Source organism: Trichosurus vulpecula, chromosome 3 (genome assembly GCF_011100635.1).
Source record: "Trichosurus vulpecula isolate mTriVul1 chromosome 3, mTriVul1.pri, whole genome shotgun sequence".
Classification (NCBI taxonomy): Eukaryota; Metazoa; Chordata; class Mammalia; order Diprotodontia; family Phalangeridae; genus Trichosurus; species Trichosurus vulpecula.
In genome coordinates, this window is record NC_050575.1 from 24797136 (window position 1) to 24819480 (window position 22345).

General features: G+C 36.7%; 1 protein-coding gene across 1 annotated transcript in view; it reads left to right on the forward strand.

Annotated features, from left to right (window-relative positions):
• MEIKIN (meiotic kinetochore factor) overlaps nucleotides 1-22345 on the forward strand; it is a 128435-nt gene that overhangs the window by 104540 nt on the left and 1550 nt on the right. The window contains exon 15 of the mRNA XM_036748441.1: nucleotides 6080-6164. Coding sequence (XP_036604336.1) covers nucleotides 6080-6164 — 85 coding nt within the window. The remainder of the gene's footprint in view (nucleotides 1-6079; nucleotides 6165-22345) is intronic.

Here is a 22345-nt window from a genome sequence, read left to right on the forward strand (position 1 = left end):
CATGTGCTTCAGTAGAGCCCCAGATATTTTAGGCATTTGCAGTTTTCTCTTTCCCAGTAGGATTTCTTTTTCTGTTATTGCTTCTTGTACTTTGTTATTATCATGTAGAAATGCAGTTGATTTCTGAGGGTTTATTTTGTAGCCTGCAGCTTTGCTGAAACTCTTGTCTCAGTTTGTAATTTTGCTGATTCCCTAGGGTTTTCCAGTAAGTATACTATCATATCATCTGCAAGTAGGGATATTTTTATCTCTTTACCTATCTTTATTCCCTTAATTTCTTTTGTGTGTGTTATTGCTATTGCCAGCATTTCCAGAATTGTGTCAAATAATAGTAGGTAGAGTGCTCATCATTGCTTTAATCTTGCATTTATTGGAAAAAGTTCTAGCATATCCTCATTGCAAATGATGCTTGCCTTTGATTTTATATAGATACTTTTTATTATATTAAAAAAGGTACCTCTGTGTCTATAATTTGTAAAATTTTTAGCAAAAATTAGTGTTATATTTTGTTAGAGGCTTTTTTGTGCATCTAATATTCATGTGGTTTGGGATACTTTGGTTTTTAATGTGATTAATTATGTTGATTTTTTTTAATGTCAAGTCATCCTTAAATCTCTAGTATAAATCCAATTTGATAATAAGAATTCATTTACTGAAAATCACTAAAGCCTATTTGATAGTGTTTGATGGAGTTTTATTTAAAATTAATATTCATTAATGATATTGGCCTATAGTTTTCCTTCTCTGCTTTTGTTTTACCCTGATTTAGTGCATTAGTACTATATAATTCTCATAAAAGAATTCTGGTAGGGTACTTTCTCAATTTTTGAGAATCGTTTGCAAAATATGGGTATTAATTCTTCTTTAAAGGTTTGATAGAATTCTCCCCTGAATACATCAGGACCAGAAGCTTTTCCTTTTTTTGTTCCTTTACAGCTAGTTCTTTTACCTTTTTTAAGATTGGGTTATATAAAATCTCTATCCAGTCTTCTGACAGTCTGAACATATTTTATATTTTTGAAGGTATTTCTATATTTTTCTTAATATATGACAGTGTATGTACGTACTATATTTGTACTACATATGTATTAATTTTGTTAGCATATAACTTCACTTAATGTTTTGACTGTTTTTTTTATTTCTTCTGATTTTATTGTGATTTCACCTTGCTTTGCCATTTTATTGATTTGATTTTCTGCTCTCTTTAATCAGATTAGCTAAAGGCATAGCAATTTTGTTAGTCTTTTCAAGGAACTAGCTTTTAGATTTATTTATCATTTCTATGGGATTTTTTCAGTTTATTTCTCTAACTTTTAATATTTTTTGATGTTTATTTTATGCTTATTTGTTGCCTTTCTAATTTTAAAAAACTGCATATTCAGTTCGCCTTATGTTTTTGATGTATGTTTGTATTGATATAAAAGGAGAGTGATTTGAAGGTTGGTATATTACAGCAACAAGGATCTGGACAGGATTGTATAAATGAATGAAATTAACCTCCAAAAAAATAAATTGCTAATCGATTTTAGTAGAGGGAAAATCTAGTAGTGGGGAGCATGGATCATGTCAATTTTTCACTCTTATCAGAGTGTGGTATGTGGTATGAGATATCACTGTGAAAAGTGGCCAGTCATTTGATTATCTTTCTTAGAGACCTATGGAAGACCAGGTTTCCAGGAGTTCGATCTTTTTTTTTTTTTAACTTGTAAAAAGAAGTGATTTATAAAGAAGGGAAATGTAGCAAAAGGTTAAAGATTATAGAGGAATGAGAAAAAAGGGAGTTGGTCAAAAGTTTTAAGGTAGCAGGTAGGGGGAGGACACAAGTGACTTTGGCAGTGTATGAATCACAAGGATTAAGAAAATAGGAGGTATGTGTTTGCTAGCTGTAGGAATAAAGACATGCCAGTTGATTGGGACCTACCAAGATAACATTAGTCTATGATCATTCTCTAAACATCTATAGACTGAGGGTGGAGTTATCCCTCTGTTGGTTTGGATTAGGACATCCAGGTCATTTAAATACCTGAAGATCTGGTTATCAGGTATTAGACTGAATTCATACTTGATACAAATGTTCAGCTTTATCCTGAGGTGACAAGTGACAAGGAACACCCAGAAAACAGTCCACAGGTGTTATACACTTGCCTGAAGGTGGGGCCTGATTTGTAAGACCCTGGTCTTTTCTGTTCTTTGATATCCGAGGTACTGGTCTGGGTTCCATTAGACTTTCATTCTAAAAGGGCTATATTATTTTATATAGGGAAGTAAACTTAGAGAACTGATTAGCCCCTGAGAAATGGGCCTAGTTAAGGGAGTGAATAAGTGAGATAAGGGTTGACTGAAATGTAAGTTCCTTGAGGGGACTTTTTGGTTTTTGTCTTTGTATCCATATCATCTAATTGATGATAGGGACTTTATAAAGGTTTGTTATATTGAATTCACTTACTATGAAGACTCATAAAGAAGAGCACCATGATAGATTATTAGGGGAAGCTAGATTGTTTGGTGCCATGAGTAACCTTTTTTTTTTTTTTTTAGAGGGTAGCCACACTGTCTCTTGAAGGCACTCTCTGAGATAGAGTTAGTTCAGATGGGCTGCAAGTATTGAATCCTAGAGTAGAATTGATTCAAGACTTACTCCCTTATTTTACAGATGTGAAAACTGAGGCCCAAAGAGAGGAAAGGAGTGAATCATAAAAGAAGTCAGTGGCTGAGCTGGAGCTAGAACTCAGGTCTCCTTTTATCCTGCAGTTCCTTTCCCTCTGTTACTGTTGCCTTTATCCTGGAGATAAGAGGAATTAAGGGAAAGAAAAAGGTGTCGAGTGTTTTTAAGTGAGAAGATATGACCACGGAATTTTATTTTTAAAAACCAAAATTTCATTTTCATTGTTGAAGACAGTATGGCCTCCAATCAATTTTAAAAAATTACAAAGCATCCTAAATATGTGTATCTTTGCTTATTTGTAAATGTTATGCATACAGATTATAATTATATACATTATAAAAGCATATGCAAAAATTAAAATTTAAGAATGAGATGAAAATGAAAGAATATTTGATCTTAGAATCAGTAGGAAGCCATTGAGTAGAGGAGTAATGTGGTCAGACCTGACCTTTAAGAAATAACCTTGGCAACTGTACGAAGAATGGATTGGAGTTAGGAGACGACTGAGGCAGAAAGAATAATAAAGAGGCTATTGTATGTAATAATGTAATAAGACCCTGAACTCGCTTTGTGCCTGTGAGTAGACAGACAGGGACAGATGTAAGAGATGTCGATAGAGATGGGGCGGGGCGGAGAGGGGACGCAAGATTTGGCATCTGAATGGATTTGTGGAGTGAGTAACAGTGAGGAGATATGTCAAGTTTGTGCACCTGTATGCCTAGAAAGATCGTAGTACCCACAAAAGAAGTAGAGAAATTTGGGGAAAAGGGTGAGTCCATAGATAAAGTTAATGAGATCTGAGATACTGGTCATATCTCTCTATCATCCTGTGAGATTCGTTGGGTTACACCAAAATAATAAAGGAATTAGGGGACAGCTCTCTTACTTGTTACAGCCTCACAGCACATAGCTCCCCTTCTAAGGGGTACTTGTAATATCCATGGAGTGATCTTGTAGACAAGCGTGGGTAGGCTGGGAGGAAGGGAAGGGTTTTCCCAAGAGCATCTGGTAGCTGCAGTTGTTGGTAACCAGATAGTGATTAGGTTGTAACTGTCTTGAGTGGTAGAAACTTGGCTCAGAAAGGCATGTGGTTGGAAACTTGGCCAGTGAAGGGAAGAGGTTAGAATGGAGAAGGGATGGAAGATGGTGTTTTAGGGAATATGGGATGCCATCATTCTTCCCACCCCCGCCCCAGTTGGTTATTCACACATTGCTTGAGGTCAGGCCACAGACCACCAGAGGGCCTAAGCTAGTCAGTCAACAGTCAGTTAAACAAGCATTTATTAAGTGCCTACCAACTTACATGCTAAGCACTGTGGATACAAATACAAGCAGAAAGACAATCCCTACACTCAAGGAGCTAACCATCTAGTGTGTGAAAGCAACACATAAAGGGGAGCCGAAAATGGTTAAGGGGAAAAGCAGATGCCTGAATGGGGGCATGGAGACTACATCTGGAGAATAAGAAATGGCTAGTCTAGTGTCCATCCTAAAAATGGAGTTTTCAGAAAGAACTCACCAGTAGGAGAAGGGGCTCGCAGGAAGAGAGCCAGGAAGCAGGTCAAGCAAAGTGGCCGAGTCCAGAGAACGATGGATGGCTGGTCTGGGGCTTTTTTAACAAAGTGGAGAACTAACCAATAGGAGAAGGGGACTGTAGGAGTGGAGGCAGCTGAGGCATGGAGGTTTGGTCCTGAGAAAGATGTATGGCTGGATTAGGGGTGTTCTCCAAAATGGAAATTGGTGAACAACTCACCAATAAGAAAAGGGACAAGAGTTTCTTTGGAGATTACTGGTATAACACAATGCTTTGTGAGAGTTGGTTTTAAAGGGTAGTAAGGCCACACAGGGATAGCAGTTAACAAAACTTTATTGCTACTCACAAGGGAAGGAGAATAGCTGTCAATACGGAGAGTAGTATGCAGCCTCCATTGCCTGTGGTCTTTGGGTAGCATGGGGGGGATTAGGGGAGAGGGTTCTACACATACACCACACAATGCCATAGTATCAATTCTTCAATCCCTCAGGACTCAAAACAAAGTTTTAGACAAAGAGCTCGTGTGACACTAATTAAAAGGAGACTGCCTCATCATTCATAGACAAAGATAGCTATATAGATGAGACCAGTGAAAAGAGGATATTTTCTAAATTACCTAATAAGTAGTGGGGAGTAAGGGTAAAGGTTGAAGGGAACTTAACTCTGTGTAGTTAGTCTAGAGGCTGTGGTTGGGTGGAGTAATGCCTGGAGTTATGTATGTATGATGAGGCTACCTCAGTTAAACTGGTTTTCTTTAGCTCCCAGACACATTATAGAATTTAAACAAACCTTGGTAATGATTACTTTGTTGCACTTGTATTTATATGGCAGAGACTTAGGTAAAATTGCAAAGTGGATACTTCTTGTCTTTAGGGCTCTCTGATTTTGCACACTAAAGATGCTTAGTGGAAGGCAACATGTTTATTCTGCTTTTGGCTAACACACTTTGCATCTTTTTTTTTTTTTTTTTTTTTTTTTTTTTTTTTTTTACCATTCACCACATTTGAATTTAATCTGAGTGCTTTGGAATTTAGATACTGTACTTCCCCAAAGAGAGCTTCCATTCCCTCTATGATAATTTCATTAAGACCTTAGGAGAGCAATCATAAAATAATTTAGACTGAGATGTAAATAACTAACAGATAAACTTAGATAAGACTATATTGTAAATGGAACATTTAAAATAAGCAGATTTCCAAGTGATAAAATGTATTTGAGACCTGTTTCTGAACAAAGGAACCCTTCCTGAATAGCTCTTGAGTATATTGGAAAGAGTGTTAGATTCATATCAAGGAAAATCTGGGTTTGAATCCTAATAATGATGTTTACTACTTGATTTCTCTGCTTCTGTTTCCTTATCTACTATGTATTTTTTAAAAAATCCACTGCCTTAGCTCACAAAATTTATGAGATAATAGATGTACAGGGCTTTGTAAATCTGAAATGTTCCACAAGTGTCAGCTGTTCTGTAGGATCACTCCCACCCTGTTCTCACATCATTCCTGTCCCTCATACACACATGCATACCAGGAAACAAAAGATCAGAAACTTGACTCCCTGGTAATGAAAAGTTATCCACTTTAGGTATAAAAGTTCTCTGGAGCATGTGATTTAACATTCAGGGGATTATTCTTTCCCAGATATGAAGTTGCCTGTTCATATGAACAGAGAGTGTAGATCAAAAGTCTCCAGTATTTGATTCTGAGTAGAATTTATTTATATTATAACCACATTAAACCATTCATTTTCTCTGCCCCTAGTTTCTTCATCTCAGACTGTGATTTGGGAAGATTGTTTATTTTGTAGCAGAAGTAAAGCTACTTAAAGAAATAAGGCATCTGGGACAAACCTTACTATATTGTTTTTTTTTTCTTTTTCAGGTTTCATGTGTTACATCTGAAATATGTTGTATTGTTAAAGCATCACCAAGAATCACATGCTGCCCTTGCAAAAGAATGCCTAAAGGTAATAGAATCAAGACAGAATACCCTTTTTAAATAGTATAATGTTTTTCATGATAAACAGAGATGAATCAAACTTGTTTTCCTGGTTGGACATAACTACCTTCATCAGATATATGTGCCCAGCATTCTGCTAAGTGCTTGGGAGGTACAAAGATAAGGATGGCATTATCTTAACCCTTATAATCTAATAGATATATCACATACACAGATAACTCTAATACATAATAGGCTATGATAGTTGTATAAAAGAAATAAAAATTACTGTTTATTTATTCAAGGGCCAAGGAGGGAAAATAATTTCTGATGGTGGAGAGGGGGAAGATAGGGAATCAGTGTGTGTGTCAGTGTGTGTGTGTGTGTGTGTGTATTTGTGTGAAGGGAAAGGTTGCAATTTGGAGGAGGTGACCTTTGGCCCAGTTTTTGAAAGGTGGGTATCTCTTCAACATTTGGGGATGAGAGGGATAATGCTTCAGGTATAAGAATATTATAAGTAAAGACATGGAGAAGGCGGAACAAAAGATGAGTACAGGAGTTAGTGAGCAGACCGTCTTCACTGAAATGTATTGTGCCAGTGTGTCATCCCTTGAGCAAGGCCATATCCGTAAACGTTGCTATAATGAATCAGTTGATGCAAGCCATTAGAGTGTTCATCACCACTGAGACAGATGTCATTCAGATCATTTCTTACTAGGAAGGGGCCATTCAGCCAGAATTGATGATTTTAGATGGAAAGATTATGATATCTAAAATCACAGGAATTATTCCTCATGAAAATCATTACACATCCTTTGATTTAAGTCAAACAGATAAAAAATCTTAATAGCAACCAGCAGTCCATCATCTGGCTCAAGAAACTCTTAGTGTATGTTTTAATGCATTGATTTTGAAAGCTCTTGGAGGATGGATCTTGGCTATGAACTTTTCCTGTCAAAGCCCAAATTAGGGAAAGTATTATCAAATGACATACACGTTGATAGTCTGTGATACTATACAATGAAGCAAAGACATTTCTGCTGAACATAGCGCTTTGAGGAGTAGGGTGTGTATAATTAAGTGAATATATTAATTATAAAGCTAGGTGGCACGGTGGATAGAGTGCCAGTCCTGAAGCAGGAAGACTCATCTTCCTGAGTTCAAATCCAGCCTCAGACACTTACCAGCTTTGTGACACTGGACAAGTCACTTAACCCCATTTGCCTCAGTTTCCTCATTTGTAAAATGAGCCAGAGAAGGAGATGGCAAACCATTCTGGTATCTTTGCCAAGAAAACCCCAGACGGGATCATGAAGAGTCAGACATGACTGGAATGACCAAATAGCAACAGCATGAACTATAAAAATGAGTCAGTGCCCAATTGTATTGAGTGTGGGACAAAATAAAAAATAATTGTTATTCCTTATTGTATTGATTATTGTATTTCGTGGTATTTTTATATTTTTCTTATCAGATATTTCTAAAGTTAGTTTTAAAATGCCAGTGATATTTTTTATTGCTTAACAACATTGAAAACTCCTTGATTTACTACCATCGTAGTTATTAATGTTGCCTCTAAAAATCTCCTTGAGTGTTACTGACAAATTACAATTTACTTAGGCCTTTACCATTGCTGTATACTTATGTATTGCTTTGTTTTTCAAATGTTTACTGAAATAAGACTGAAAAGGGAAGTGTGACAAGCTTAGAAGTTTAGAATTAATCAGTGGGCAATAGGAAACCATTGAAGGGCTTCAGGTAGTGGAACAACATGATCAGAGCTTTTTTGTGTTTTTATTTTTTTTAAGTTAATAAAATTCTGTTTTTTCTTTTTCCACTTCCTGTTCAAAGTGGAGTGGGGGGGCGGGGCAAAGACAATCATCATAACAAACATGCAGAGGTAAGCAAAACAAATTCCCCTATCAGCCACTTTGAAAAAATATTCTGCAACCTGTATGCTAAATCCACCAACTCTGTTAGGAGATGAGTAGCATGTTTCATCATGGGTCCACTGGAATCCTGGTTGGTTGTCGATGTGTTCAGAGTTCTTAAGATTCAAGTTGTTTGTATAGTTCTCCTTATCTGCTTGCTTTTCTCTACGTTAGTTCACACAAAGCTTCCTAGGTTTCTGAAATCATCCCCTTACATCATTTCTTACAGCACAATAATATTCCATGACATTCATGTGCCATAATTTATACAGGCATTTCACAGTTGGTAGATTTTCTGAGATTTGGTTATTCAAATCCTCTATTATTGACTATTTCTGTGATTTGTTCTTTGACCCATTCATTCTTTAGGATTAGATTATTTAGTTTCTAATTAATTATTAATGTTTACTTCAAAGGCCCTATATTGACTTTTTGTTGCATTCTGGTCTCAAATGGGTGCATTTAATATTTCTGCTTTTCTGCATTTGTTTACAAGATTTTTATGCTCTAACACATGGTCAGTTTTTATGAAGATGCAATGAACAGCTGAGACAAAAGGTATATACCTTTCTGTTTCCTTTAATTTTCTCCAGAAGTCTCATATCTAACCTTTCTGAAATTCTATTCATCTCCTTGATTTCTTTCTTACTTATTTTTTTGGTTAGATTTATCTAGTTCTGAGAAGGGAAAGTTGAGGTCCCCCACCGATACAGTTTTACTGTCTATTTCCTCCTGTAACTCATTTGACTTTTCCTTTAAGAATTTGGATGCTAAGCCATTTGGTGGTTAAGTATTGATATTGGTTCATTATCTATGGTGCCTTTTAACAAAATGTACTCTTTGATTATGTTAGATCCTTCCTCTTTCTTTTCCCCCTAGTGTATTCCTCTTCTCTTCCCTTTCCTTTCTTATTTTAAAATCTTTGAAACATTATAAATCCATATAAATCCACTAGACATTAGTGTTCAAAACCTTGATTGCCTTGAACTCCATACCTAAACAGTTGTCAGTTCCTGTTGACTTCCTTCATAGTCCTTTCTTCCTTCTTACTGTTTGCCATTACTCTGCTACCATTTGAGGCTAGTCCTTTATTATGTCACCTCAGCAGCCTCCATTCTCATCTTCATATAATCCATTGTACATACCTTTGCCATATTAATCTCAGCAAAACATTGTATTTACCCTCTTATTCTCTTTCTCCAGTACATACGTTGAATTCCTGTTATGTGCAGCATTAAGTTCAAACACCTTGTCTTGGCATTCGAGGTCTTCAGCTATCTGGTTACACTCTGTCTTTAAAACCATATTACTCATGTTCTTCCCTGTAAAAATGCCTCGCTCCCCAGCCCAGTGAGTCCCTACATAAATTATTCATATTCTCCTTTGTTCTTCTTCCTGTAATACTTTCCCTTTGGTCTCTACTTATCCAAATCCTACTCATCTTTCAAGACCAATCCTGTCTCTTCCATCAAGCTTTCTGGAAAAATCTCCCCATAGTGAACTTCTTTTCCTGAATTCCTTATTGCCTATAGCATTATCACTTGATGCAGAATTATTTATTTTCTTATAATAATCTTGTTTTATTCCATTAGAATGTTAATTCTTGCTTTGTTGAACTTTCTACCTGTGAAGGTATCTGATTCCTCTAACTAGATTGCAAACTCTTAGAAGGTAGAGATTATATAATTTATTTTTGATGTCACATTTACTATCGTTCTCAGGCCCATCATGTCTAGGTTGGTGTTTTATTAGTATAAGTACTCAAGTATTTGCTGGATAAATGAATAAAAGTCTTTAGATTTTGAATGGCAATATGTTGTGCTAATCTGATGAATGTACAAAAATAAAGCATATATTAACCTTTATTTTTCAAAAATCTAAATTGCTAATACTGTGTGTTAGATTTCAAGAAATTCTCAAGAAATAGCTTTCAATTAAAAGTATCTTTCATATGTCCAATCAATACTTAAGTTTGACCTTGAACAAAGCAATGTATTAGTAATGCTACTGGGGACCATGACAAGGTCTTTTTGTTCTTATCTTTCTTCACAGGCCTCAGCTCATTTTGAGCTTCAGCAACCCCAGCCCTATTCTTTTTTTTATTTTTAGTTTTCAATATTCACTTTTATAAGATTTTGAGTTCCAAATTTTTTCTCCTTCCCTCCCTTCCCCCCTCCCCAAGATGGGATAGAATCTGATATAGGCTATACTTGTACAGTCATATTAAACATATTTCTACACTAGTCATGTTGTGAAAGAACCAGAACCAAAGGGTAAAACCACAAGAAAGAGAAAATAAAAAAAAAGAGAAAGTAATATGCTTCAATCTGCATTCAGACTTTATAGTTCTTTCTCTGGATGTGGATAGCATTTTCCATCATGAGTCCCTTGGAATTGTCTTCAATCATTATATTTCCGAGAAGAGCTGAATCTATCAAAGTTGATCCTCCACAATGTTGCTGATGCTGTGTACAATGTTCCCCTGGTTCTGTTCACTTCACTCTGCATCAGTTCGTGTAAGTTTTTCCAAATTGCTCTTTGGAATGGTTGGATCAGTTCACAACTCCACCAGCAATGCATTAGTGTTTCAACTTTCCCTCATGTCCTCCAACATTTATTATTTTCCTTTTCTGTCATATTAGCCAATCTGATAGGTGTGAGGTTGTACCTCAGATTTGCTTTAATTTGCATTTCTCAAATCAATAGTGATTTAAAGAATTTTTTCATATGATGACAGGTAGCTTTAATTTCTTCATCTGAAAACTGCCTGTTTGTTTACTTTGACCATTTATCAATTGGGGAATGGCTTGTATTCTTATAAATTTAGCTCAGTTCCCTATATATTTTCTCATGTTATTCTTACAGGACCTTTTATAATTCATCATACATTATGTGCTCTTATTTCTTCATCAATACATGTCTCTTTAAAATCTAAGCTGGATGATGACATCTTGATGTTTCCACATTATTCTCTTAGAAAGAACTGAGGTTGATCTGCATCTATAGTGAGAAAAAACAAGAGTCAGTAGACAATAAAGGCTCCAGGTCATTCAGCAATGTATCTCAAACTAAAATCAGAAATTCCAAAGTCTTTATTCTTTGCTTAACCCATACCAAATAGAGACTTTAAGATAATAGTAGTAGTAGATTTATAATAAACTATTTCATTTTATTCTAGTAACAACAGGTGTTTTTATTAAGAACTTACCGTACATTGTGCTACATTCAGATGAGGAAAGACAACACATAAAAGGGAGGTGAGGATTAGAGAGAAAGGTATTGGGAGAGGGGAGGGGAGAGGAGAGTATTGGGACAGATAGTGACAAAGTCAGAAAAGTCAGAAGCAGAGTCAGGAGAAGAATGAAGGATGGTCAGCCCGGGCCCTTCCTCTAAATGGAAGTTCTAGGAAGAACTCGTCAATGAAAGAAGAGGCTTATAGGGGTGGAGGGATGTGCCAGGGTGAGAAAGCCCAAAGCACTAATGGAGCTTCTAGGGTAAGAAGGCACCTGAGGCATTATGGCTCAGTCAGAAAAGTGAGAAGCAGAGCCAGAAGAGGTATTGTGATCATATTCCAAGAACTCCATTGACCCATTCTGTCCTTGACCCTCTGAAATATGTGGGGAATTTCAATGTGAGTGCTACATAAAAGTCTGCTAAATTGAAAGTTGGATTCTTAGAGCTTAACTATAAATTTCTTATCATCGGTATTTAGACATTTTCATTGCATCAACTCCACATACCACTGGATGGCACAACTCTACTTAGTGTTTATATTTCGGATCTTAAAAAAAAGAGTTTGCTTTCTTCATCAATAGAAATAGTTCTTAACCCAAAATGAAAAAAAAATAATATCAGTAATTATAGCTAGCATGTAACTTTCTCAGCCAGAGAAATTATAACGTCCTATAAAATTTAAGATGTCTCAAATAGTTATCCCATGGATTTTTCTTGTTTCACTTTCAAAATTTGAATCTACCATGCCTTTTTAAAATCAAGTAAAAACAAATACAGTACTTAATTTTTTTCACTGATGGATATTTTGCTTGTGCTCCATTATTTTGCTCTGAGCAGGAGGTGCATTCTTGTTAAAGTCAATTAGCTGATCTATTTAGTGTGGTAATGTTACATCTCTATAGGCCAATTAGTAAAGCATGTATTTGAGGAGCCCAGCCCTAGGTTTAGGTTCTTTTCTACTACAACTCCATTGCCTCTATTTCTGAGGCAAATATCAAACTACATATAAAATACTGAAAGGAGTAGACAATTATATGCTAGCAAAATGATTTCATTATGAGCTGCATAATTACAAACTTACACATACTGCAATTAGCTGGTTATTTTAATAACAATGGCTGACATTTACATGGTGATTTAAAGCTTATGAAGCACTTTACATAGCTCACCTAAACTGATCTACACAATAGCCTTGTGAAGTGCAGATTTAATATTCCTACTGCTACATACAGCTGAGGAAACTGAGGCTCAGAGATGGTGATTTGTACCCAGGTGTTGGCTAATGTCAAATCAAGCACTCTTTCAATTGCCTATTCTATCTCACATCAAATATGAATGCTAGAAGAGTACATATCTCCTTGAAAATAAATGATAGTTCTAGTCTAAAGAAAGTAAATGTGGGCCAACAGAATATCAAGAAAAACCATAAAAACTTGTTTTAATTTACTCTAAGTCAAATGCTATTTATATACAAATGAAACTATTCACAAAAATTGGGGATCAAAAATATACAAATATAGTTGAAATTAGTTTTCATGGATAACTTTGGATTTTCATGCTGCTTTGAAAATAAGACTAAATGTCTTTATTTTATATAATAAGGATATGTGACTTAGAAGTATCAGGCAGCTATGTCCTCTCTAAACTTAATCTAGACTTGTGGCTAAACTCCATTCTACATTCTGTCCTTCCCTGGCTTTCCTCTCCCCAATCCTCTTCCCACCCCTCCCCCCAACTAAAAATAGCAAAACCACATGCAGGCTAGGCATCCCGCCTGGCTAATTTTAGTCCTAGAAGTTGAGGTTCCTAGCAAATTTGGCAGTGTTATAGCGGGGCCTGATAAGTAAAGCTTACTTTTGGTCTTTTAAGACTCCTATGATTATTCAGTATCTTGCCTATGTACAACCAACAGTTGTTAAAAAAGATTTGGGAGACATGGACCACTTGAAGAATGTGAAGGATAAACAGATTGATCTGATAATATATTTAGAGCTGGAAAGGACCTTAGAGTTTGTGGAATTCATGTTCCTCATTTTACAGATGAGAAAACTGAGACCAAGAAAGATGAAGTGAATTGTTCAAGGTCACATAAGTGATAAGCACCTGACAGAGAAAGGATTGAAGTGGCAAATAGAAATCATAGAGGGTTGATAGCATTCTAGAGCTAGTTGGACAGAATTGTCCTTAGAGGTGATATAGTCAACTCCCTTATTCAAAAGCTAACAAAATGAGACCTAGAGAAGTAATAGAATTTGACCAAAGGTATATAGCTCTGTAGTATAGTAGCAAAGCCAGGACTAGAATCCAAACTTATCCCAATCCTAATTTTGTTGTTTTTCTCCCCAATGCGATACTACTCCCCTATTGTTATAGCAATAAATTAGTAGTTATATTTCCAAAAGACGATCTTAACACTTTCCTAGAAATTTATTTTAACAATCAAGTCAGAAATTGGACTTTTGGGGAGATTAATATAACATTTATATGTAGTAGTCCCTCCAGAATACTTCCTTCAACTTGTAGTCTTTCTGGTAGTTTCAGTCCCCCGAAGGTGGCTGCTACGTTGGGTCCAGGGATACCGTGCAGGTATGCACTACTACTACTGAACCTTATGAGTCCCAACTAGTGTGATACTCACAAACAGCCAGTAGATACAATGAGCTTTTTGCAAAGGAATTTACTAAGATCACATGGTAAGAATAGTAATTGTATAACATTTCCCCCATAAACCTAGGGTACATTTTCCCACTTGCATTTTTCGGGTAAGTTTTAAAACTAATTTATATCAATAAATATAATATTTAAAGAGATGTAATAAGAGATTGCCAATCATTAAATGTGCATGTTCACACTTTTAGCAAAAAGATTCAGAGTTTTTGGAGACATCTGCATTAGTTAGAAGTATTGTATGTGTGGTTTTTTCAAATAACTGTACAGTTAAAGATGGACATACTCATTAGGTCTTTTAGTTTCTTTTTGAAATACAGATTTACTGCCTTGGTAAGTGTACCTAGCTAGCTCGTCCCATTCTTCTCTCGGATAATTTACCATGGGGGAAGTTGTAGTGGGAGACCACCTTTTCAGAGAAAGTGTTGGCCTCCACAGACAACATCCTAGGTCAGAAGAAAGAATTGTGAATTCCTCAGATTACTTGGCACCCAGATGGTAGGAATTAGGGGAATAGGAGAGTTGGATCCAAGAATTAGATGGTATGGTCAATGAGATGGAAAATAATCATGGAGAGGACCAGGGGTAGAATTAGACCCCATTATTTGGAGTCGCTGGATAATAAGAACCGTTACTTCTTTCCATCCAACATTACCTTCATCACAAATTCACACTAATAAGACTGAGACAAAAGCAGGAAAAGTCCATGTTTGTGAATTCTGAAATTTCTTTATCTGATCATAATCTGCTGTCATTCCACCTTTCCTTTTGCTTTGCAGTGACTAACCGTGTTCTTCATCCTCACGTTGGCTTCCAGTCCCTCCACCCTTCAGTTCTTTGCTAGGTCATCATCACTGTACTGGCTACACTCTCCTTCCTTCCCCCTCTATACCCTTCAGGGAAACAGTTAGACTCTACACTTTCCTCTTCTGTCAAAACCTTTTCACCCTTGTCTTATCACTAATCTTGTCCTACTAAGCCTCAGCTTTAGATTGCTCCCACTAACCACTGCCTTTGCTCCTGTTCATTTGCTGCTGAACAAAGCTAGAGAAAATCACAAAACCATGCTCACTGGTTCCACTACAAATTCATGTCACATAATCTCAACTAGCCCTCATTTTGGCATCTTTAACACCTGCCTAATGAGGTGAATACTAAAAAACAAGAGCTATACTCATACTAACAAACAAAGCAAAAATAAAAACTCATGACATCTATTGAGATTATGTTTAAAGGTACCACGGACAATAAATCAACAGTAATATTAAAATGTAAGAGGGTTGTATCCCAAAAGTACAACCCCAAATTCTATAAGCCCTGCTACATTTATCATGTGAGAATGCTGAGTTACAAAATTGAGTTACAAAATCAATCAAATGTGTAAGCAAACAATTCTTAACTATCCCTATAGGATTACTCAGTCAAATGTATAAGCTAGGCGCATTGTTGATGTTTACTCCTTTCTGTTGTGTCCAATTCTTCATGACTCCATTTGGGTTTTTCTTGACAGCCATACTGGAGTGGTTTGCTATTTCCTTCTCTAGCTGATTTTACAGACGAGGTGAGGCAAACAGAATTAAGTGACTTGCCCAGGGTCACATAGGTAGTAAGTGTCTGAGGTTTTTGAACTCAGTTCTTCCTGACTCCAAGCAAGGAGCTCTATCCAGTGCACCATCTAGCTGCTCTTCTAGACTAGGTGCAAGCCATCTAGTTAATAGGTTGGGAAGGAGTGAAGTTCTTCAAACAATTAGATACAATCAGATGAAGAAATAGATTAGGATTACTTGAAAGAACTAGATATACCTCTGGGTCCAAGTATAGAAGAAAAGGAGATTAAAGGAAACACATTGACATCAAACTGCTTCAGTAATTAAGCTCCTGAGCACTCTGAGAAGGCAGACTCCTTGCTCCTCTACTGTGCCATCCCATCCCCACATTGGCCTTGGCACTAGAGAGACCTGACCAGTAACAATCAAGGCATTTAGCTGGGAGGTGAGAGAGGACAAATTGGACAAGCGGAAAGAAACGCAACTTCAGGACTGCAAGGACCCTAGCCCTTGGGACCCAGCAGGAAGCTACACATCCTTTAGGCAGCTTTATGAGAACTCCATGAGGGAGAATGGGACTTCCATCACCCAGAAGCTGAGTTACTCCTTTGCCACACGTGCTCTCTAAGCTTAAGCCCAATGGACTCTATGTGTTATTTGTGAAAGATTGTCTCAGACTTTTAGGAAGAATGTTTTTATATCAACCCTTCTTACTACACTACATTAGAAAATTCCCGTTTAGAAAAACTAATTATCTTTGCTGGCTAATTGATATCAACCAGTTAATCAGTGAGAAATACAGTAGGGGCTTAGGAAGGGGAGGAAGTATGAGCCCAGAGTTTGTTCTCCAAACATCTACGCACCAGTTGACATAGAATATAAATTCATAGAGGAAAAGTTAACTGAATGACAAAATGACATAGGTAACTAGTGGCATAATAGTAACAGACTTTTCTCAGAACTGGACAAATGTAACAGAAACATTTTTTAAAAAGGAAAATATAGAACTGAACAATTTCTTGGAGAATTTAGAGCTAAAAGATGTATGATATGTTCTGAAGGAGAAAATTTTAAAATATACTTATTTCTCAGTTCTACATGACCCTTTATGTAATAGTAATAGCAGCAGCAGTAGCTTATATGCCGCCTACTATGTACCAAGCATGGTACTAAGCACTTTACAAATATTATCTCATTTGATCCTCACAATAATCCTGGGAGGTAAGTGCTATTATTATCCCCATTTTACAGTTAAGGAAACTGAGGCAAACAGAGGTTAAGTGATTTACCCAAGGACATGTAGCTGGTAAGTGTCCAGATTTGAACTCGTCTTCCTGACTTTTCTGATTCAAGCGCCAGTACACTATGCTACCTCTACATATTAAAAAGTAGAAATGCTAAGCCTATTTATAGACTATAACTCCACAAAACCATAGTTAATGCAGGAACACAAGCAAAAGACAAAAACCTAAACCAAGATTTAATAACAGAATGCTGAACAATGAGTGAGTCAAAGAACAAATCATAGAAACAGTCGATAACTTTGTGAAAGTTAATATGCCAAAATCTAAGGGATGTACCTTCATCAGTCTTCAGAGGAAAATTTTTCTTTCCTAAAATATATGTTAACAAAATAGAAAAAAGAGAAACATTCTTTAAACTGAATATACAATTTTAAAAATTAGAAAACCAACAAATAAGCTAAAAATAATCACAAAAGATGAAATATTGAAAATCAGAGGAGAAGTCATCGGAAACCTAAAGACTGTTGAACTAGTAAACAAAGCTAAAAGCTGGTTCTTTAAAAAGACTAACAAAAATGATAAACCTTTTTTGCCAGCCTGATTTAAAAAGAGGAAAATCAAATTAACAAAATAAAATGCAAAAAATGAACAACGTGAAATTATAAGATATAGAGAAGAAATTTTAAAATTATCAGAACTTTTTGTATACAGTAATAGGCAAAAAAAGAATTGATGATTTAAAAGAAGTAGAGAATTGTCTACAAAAATATAAAATAACCAAATTAACAGAACACCAAATAGAAATATTAAATAATCCAGTTTCAGAAAATGAAATTGGAAAGGCTGTAATGAAGCTACTAACAGGGTGGGGGGGGAACTCATCCAGATGACTTTACAGAAGAATTCTGTCATTTTTCTCAATAAAAATGAATACTTATACAATTTAAGAAAGAAATCACTATCCTATTCTTTTTATGAGATCAGTGCTGTCCTGAAACCTAAATCAGAAAAGCCTAAAGCAAAGAAAGAACTACACATCAGTATCATTAATGAATAGTACTTTGATCATTTTAAATAAAATCTTAGCATTTTCTCCAAAAAAATCATTCATTATGATCAAATTGAATTTATTCCAGAGTTGCAAGGATGGTTCAATATTAGGGAAACAATATAATCATATGTTAAAGAGAGTCTGCAGATTATTGTTTTGTTTTTTTTTTTGGAGGGGAGAAGGGAAGGCAGTTGGGGTCAAGTGACTTGCCCAAGGTCACACAACTAGTAAGTGTGTCAAGTGTCTGAGGCTAGATTTGAACTCAGGTCCTCCTGACCCCAGGGCCGGTATTCTACTCACTGCACCACCTAGCTGCCCCCAGTGTGCAGATTATTTAACTACTGCTGTTTGCCCCTTACCGTGCTGCCGACTCATTGCCTAGTTAGTTAGGTTTCCTGGTATAAATGTTCCTTCTCCACTTTTAGAAGTTGTATCAAAGAATCTGTTATCTATTTCTCATTGTGTTAGTTCTGAGCCCCAGCCAGAGACAAAACTTCTGACAAAACAATACAATACTAGAGCTGTTTCTGTCTCTCCTGAGGATGTTTTCCCCTCAATTGCCTCCTCCCAACTTTATTTCAGCCAAGTATACATTAGCAAATGCCCATGGTTATCATGGTGATATTGAAAACAAAGTAAGATAAACAGATTTTCCTCCTTCTCAGAGGAAAAATCTTCAGGGTCCTATGAAAGAACTTAGGTATTACTACCTTGTGCTCTATGGAATGGGAATTTTGGTAACTGGGCTCCTTTTTGCAAACTCTTCCTGGCCGATAGGCCCAAGCTGCCTGGCTCCTAGACTCCTGTTCCCTTGTGTTGTGATGGTGTCTTCCACCTGGGCTTCTGCTCTCCCAATTCCAAGTGACTTCTCATAGTTCCCCCTTTTCTAGCTCCATATGTCTTGTACATGTTTCATCAGGACCTAGTATATTCAAGTCTGTCTACTCAGCATATTGTTTTTTTAAAGGTCACCTGGAGGCATAGCCTATCATTTTTCATCCTGTCATGTTGCTTCCATTCTGATACAACCAAGGGATCTGTTCACACTTTAAAATAATCACATTATAGGATCTTTTACACATCATTTTTTACAGATCTTTACACATCTTTTACAGATAATTTAACACCTTATTGCCAACCCCTTTCCTGTGATTTGGTGCTGGACTAAAACAAAAACCTCCCAAACCACATGATTATATCAAGGTGTTCAGTTGTTTCAGTCATATTCAACTCTCCATGACCCCTTGTGGGATTTTCTTGGCAAAGATACTAGAGTGGTTTACCATGTCCTTCTCCAGTTCATTTTACAGATGAGGAAACTGAGGTAGATTGGGTTAAGTGACCTGCCTGTGGCCACATATCTAGTAAGTGTCTGAGGCCAGATTTGAAATCAGAAAGATGAATCTTCCTGACTCTAGATTCAGCGTTCTATTTACTGTACCACCTAGCTGCCCTGTTTATAGCAAAAGATACAGGAAAAGCCTTTGACAACACTGTCAATACATACATACACACACATGTACATATGCATGAATATATACATACATGTATACACACTTATATGTAATATTATAAAGCATAGACAAAGAAGGGTCCTTTTAAAAAATACTAAAACAAAATATTTGGGATTCGATCTCTGAAAGTATACTCTATACTTACGCTCCATAAAGAAATAAAGAACAGCTTAGATAATCAGATGGATGGATATTCAGTGTCATGGCTGGGTACAATAATAAAAATGACAGAACAACTGAAGTTATTGTATGGATTTAGCACTACCAAGGTAGATACTATTTATAGAACTAGGTAACAAAAAGGTACAGGCACAAAAAAATCTAGAAATAATGAAGGAAAAGAAGGAACGAAAGATGAATTGTATTTCCAGATTTCAAATTATATAGCAGTTATTATTCAAATTATTTGGTACTGATTAAAAATAAAGGAACAGAAGGAATAAAGGAAGAATAAAAAAACTGAACAACTCAATGTTTCATAAAAACAAGAATGTAGGTACTATAAAAAAATCAGTAGAAATCTTTTCAAAAAGATAATTTACTATGGACCTCATTATGTAATCTCATTATATAAGCTTGATATCTGACTTTGGAATGACAATATGAATTGTTGAGTGTTTATTTTAGTAGCCTATGTCATAATATTTGAAGTATAATATTACATGGAAGAGTATTCTCTTTTTTGCCACTGGCTGACTTTGCTGCTCTCTGTAACATGCTCTCTCTCTCTCTCTCTCTCTCTCTCTCTCTCTCTCTCACACACACACACACACACACACACACACACACACACACACACACACACACTCACCCTTACTCACCCTCTCCCTCCCTCCCTCTCTTTCTCTCTCCCTTCCCAACCCCAGCCCTAGTTATCTAGTATACTCTCTCATTCTCCTTGTCTGGCTCTCTCACTTTTGTACATACTTCATGTTCTTGTTATTCTCATGCTTTCTATCTGGCTCACTTGCTCTCTGGCTCTAGCTCACTTACTTTTTGGCTTATTTGCTCTCTGGCTCTAGCTTACTTACTTTTTGGCTTACTTGCTTCTTCTCTTCTCATCTCTCCCTCCTTCCCTCCCTTCTAAAAGAGCAGAAGAAAAAATCATGGCATAATATATATTCTTGATTTATGGATTTGCTCTTTACACATCAATACAATTAGTTTGAGTGTATGGATGCCAAACAACCAGTATGATTTTTTTCTCTTCTCAATTAGTTGTTTAGCTCCCCTTAGAAACAGACATTGGTAAAATGAAATCCTACAGATTTATGTTCAAGCTGGCTTGATAATTGGCTCCTTATGAGTGAGGCTCTGGGGACTTTCTCTCTAGCCTCACTTAGACTAGCAGGATGGATCTCCAAAACATGGCTAGTGCTTTTATTCTTCCTGTTCTAGGGGTTACTTGGAAAGGTTGAGAGTGATTTTCCACTACTGTTGCTCATAAGCATCCAGTGTATTCACCCTGATATCAGTCAACCAGTTGACAGCTCCTCAGTATTAACTGACAAGTTAAACATCAATTAGCTTTTGCAAAAAACATAGCAAAAAAGCAGAGTACTGCAGAAATCTCCCAAATTAGGAGCATCCTCCTTTGCCAACTTGGTCTCTTAGCTCAAAATAAATAGTTGCTATAAAACATTTTCTCCATCAAGTTCACTTCTGGGTGTTGCATCGGCAACAGACAAGTCCTTCCCTTGCTTGTGGGACACGTTTTCTCAGCTGCTAGATCAATTTATTACTGGGCTTGGTTAAATAAGTCATACCACAGAACTGGCTTCTCACCTGGCTCAGCTGCTGCAAGCTGCCAGCATGCTGTGCTGTGGACTCCAGCTGCTCAGCCTCTGGTGGCTCTTTTAACCTTTCAAAAGCCATAAGGTCATCTGATCTGTTCTATCTCCAATTCACTGAGGTCTGAAAAGAATAAATACAAACAAATGAAACAGAAGTGATATGTACCATGAATCCACAGCCAAGCAGCAACCAAGTGGGTAGATGGGGCAACTGGCAGTAAGCTGCTGCCACTTCTGCTGCCTCTGCCTTTCTATGCACCCAGAGGCTTACATCAGTTCTGCCTTATTTCATCATCTCGGAAGAGAGACAGACTTCATTTGCTCTAGCCTCTGGAGTGCATTTTCAGTCTATATAACAAATTAAAAGTCTTTTTTCCACTCAAATAGTAAGCCCTCAGAAAATTGTCAAGATACCTATGCATGGTCTGAATTGGGTAGGGAGAGGGACCCTCCATCACAGATTCCCAATGCATGTTCACCGAGCCTCCAGTTGGATTGGCAACAGGTAGATACTAGATATGTTCTAAGGACTGAACCCTTAATGGCCAATCCCCACGTTACATTCTTCCCCTCATCAAAAAAAATTTGCTACCTTTATCAAATCAGCCAAGGAGTATTTTGAAAAGTCCATACCCCACAACAGTTCTCTAGAGTCTTCAGAGGAATTAGTGTTGTCATTTCATTTGTACTACAGATCTTATGTGGTCCCACACATAGAGGTGAAAACACAATTACTCCTAAACAATTACACATAGAATTATGCAGATTCAGCAAGCAAAAAAAATTTGACAAAGTTTGAAGAATTCTACTGCTTGCTTAGTAATAAGGGAATGTCTTGGTACTTGAAGTGGCCTTCCCTGACCTAAAGACAATAAAGGAAAAAAGCCACAGAAAATCCAATTTCCTACCTTACAGGGAAAGCTAGTCTCTACAGAGCTTAGAAGAATGTATTCCCAAAGGGAATTGGGAACTAGGGTCAACTGGAAGTCATCCCAGGTGTAAAACCAAATCTGCTTGGCTTGGCGTCTGTGTAGTATTCTCAAATGTTGTTCCAATACATTCACCCTCTCCCTCTTTCACTAAAGAGACCTCCTTCTACTGTGGATCCACCTCACAGCCTGGGTTTAATCCTGTTAACTTCTTTTCGGTTCCGGAAACAACATAGGGCATCTACATTTTATCTTTAAGGATCCCTGAAACACATAAGAAATCCAGCTGGATGTCTGGA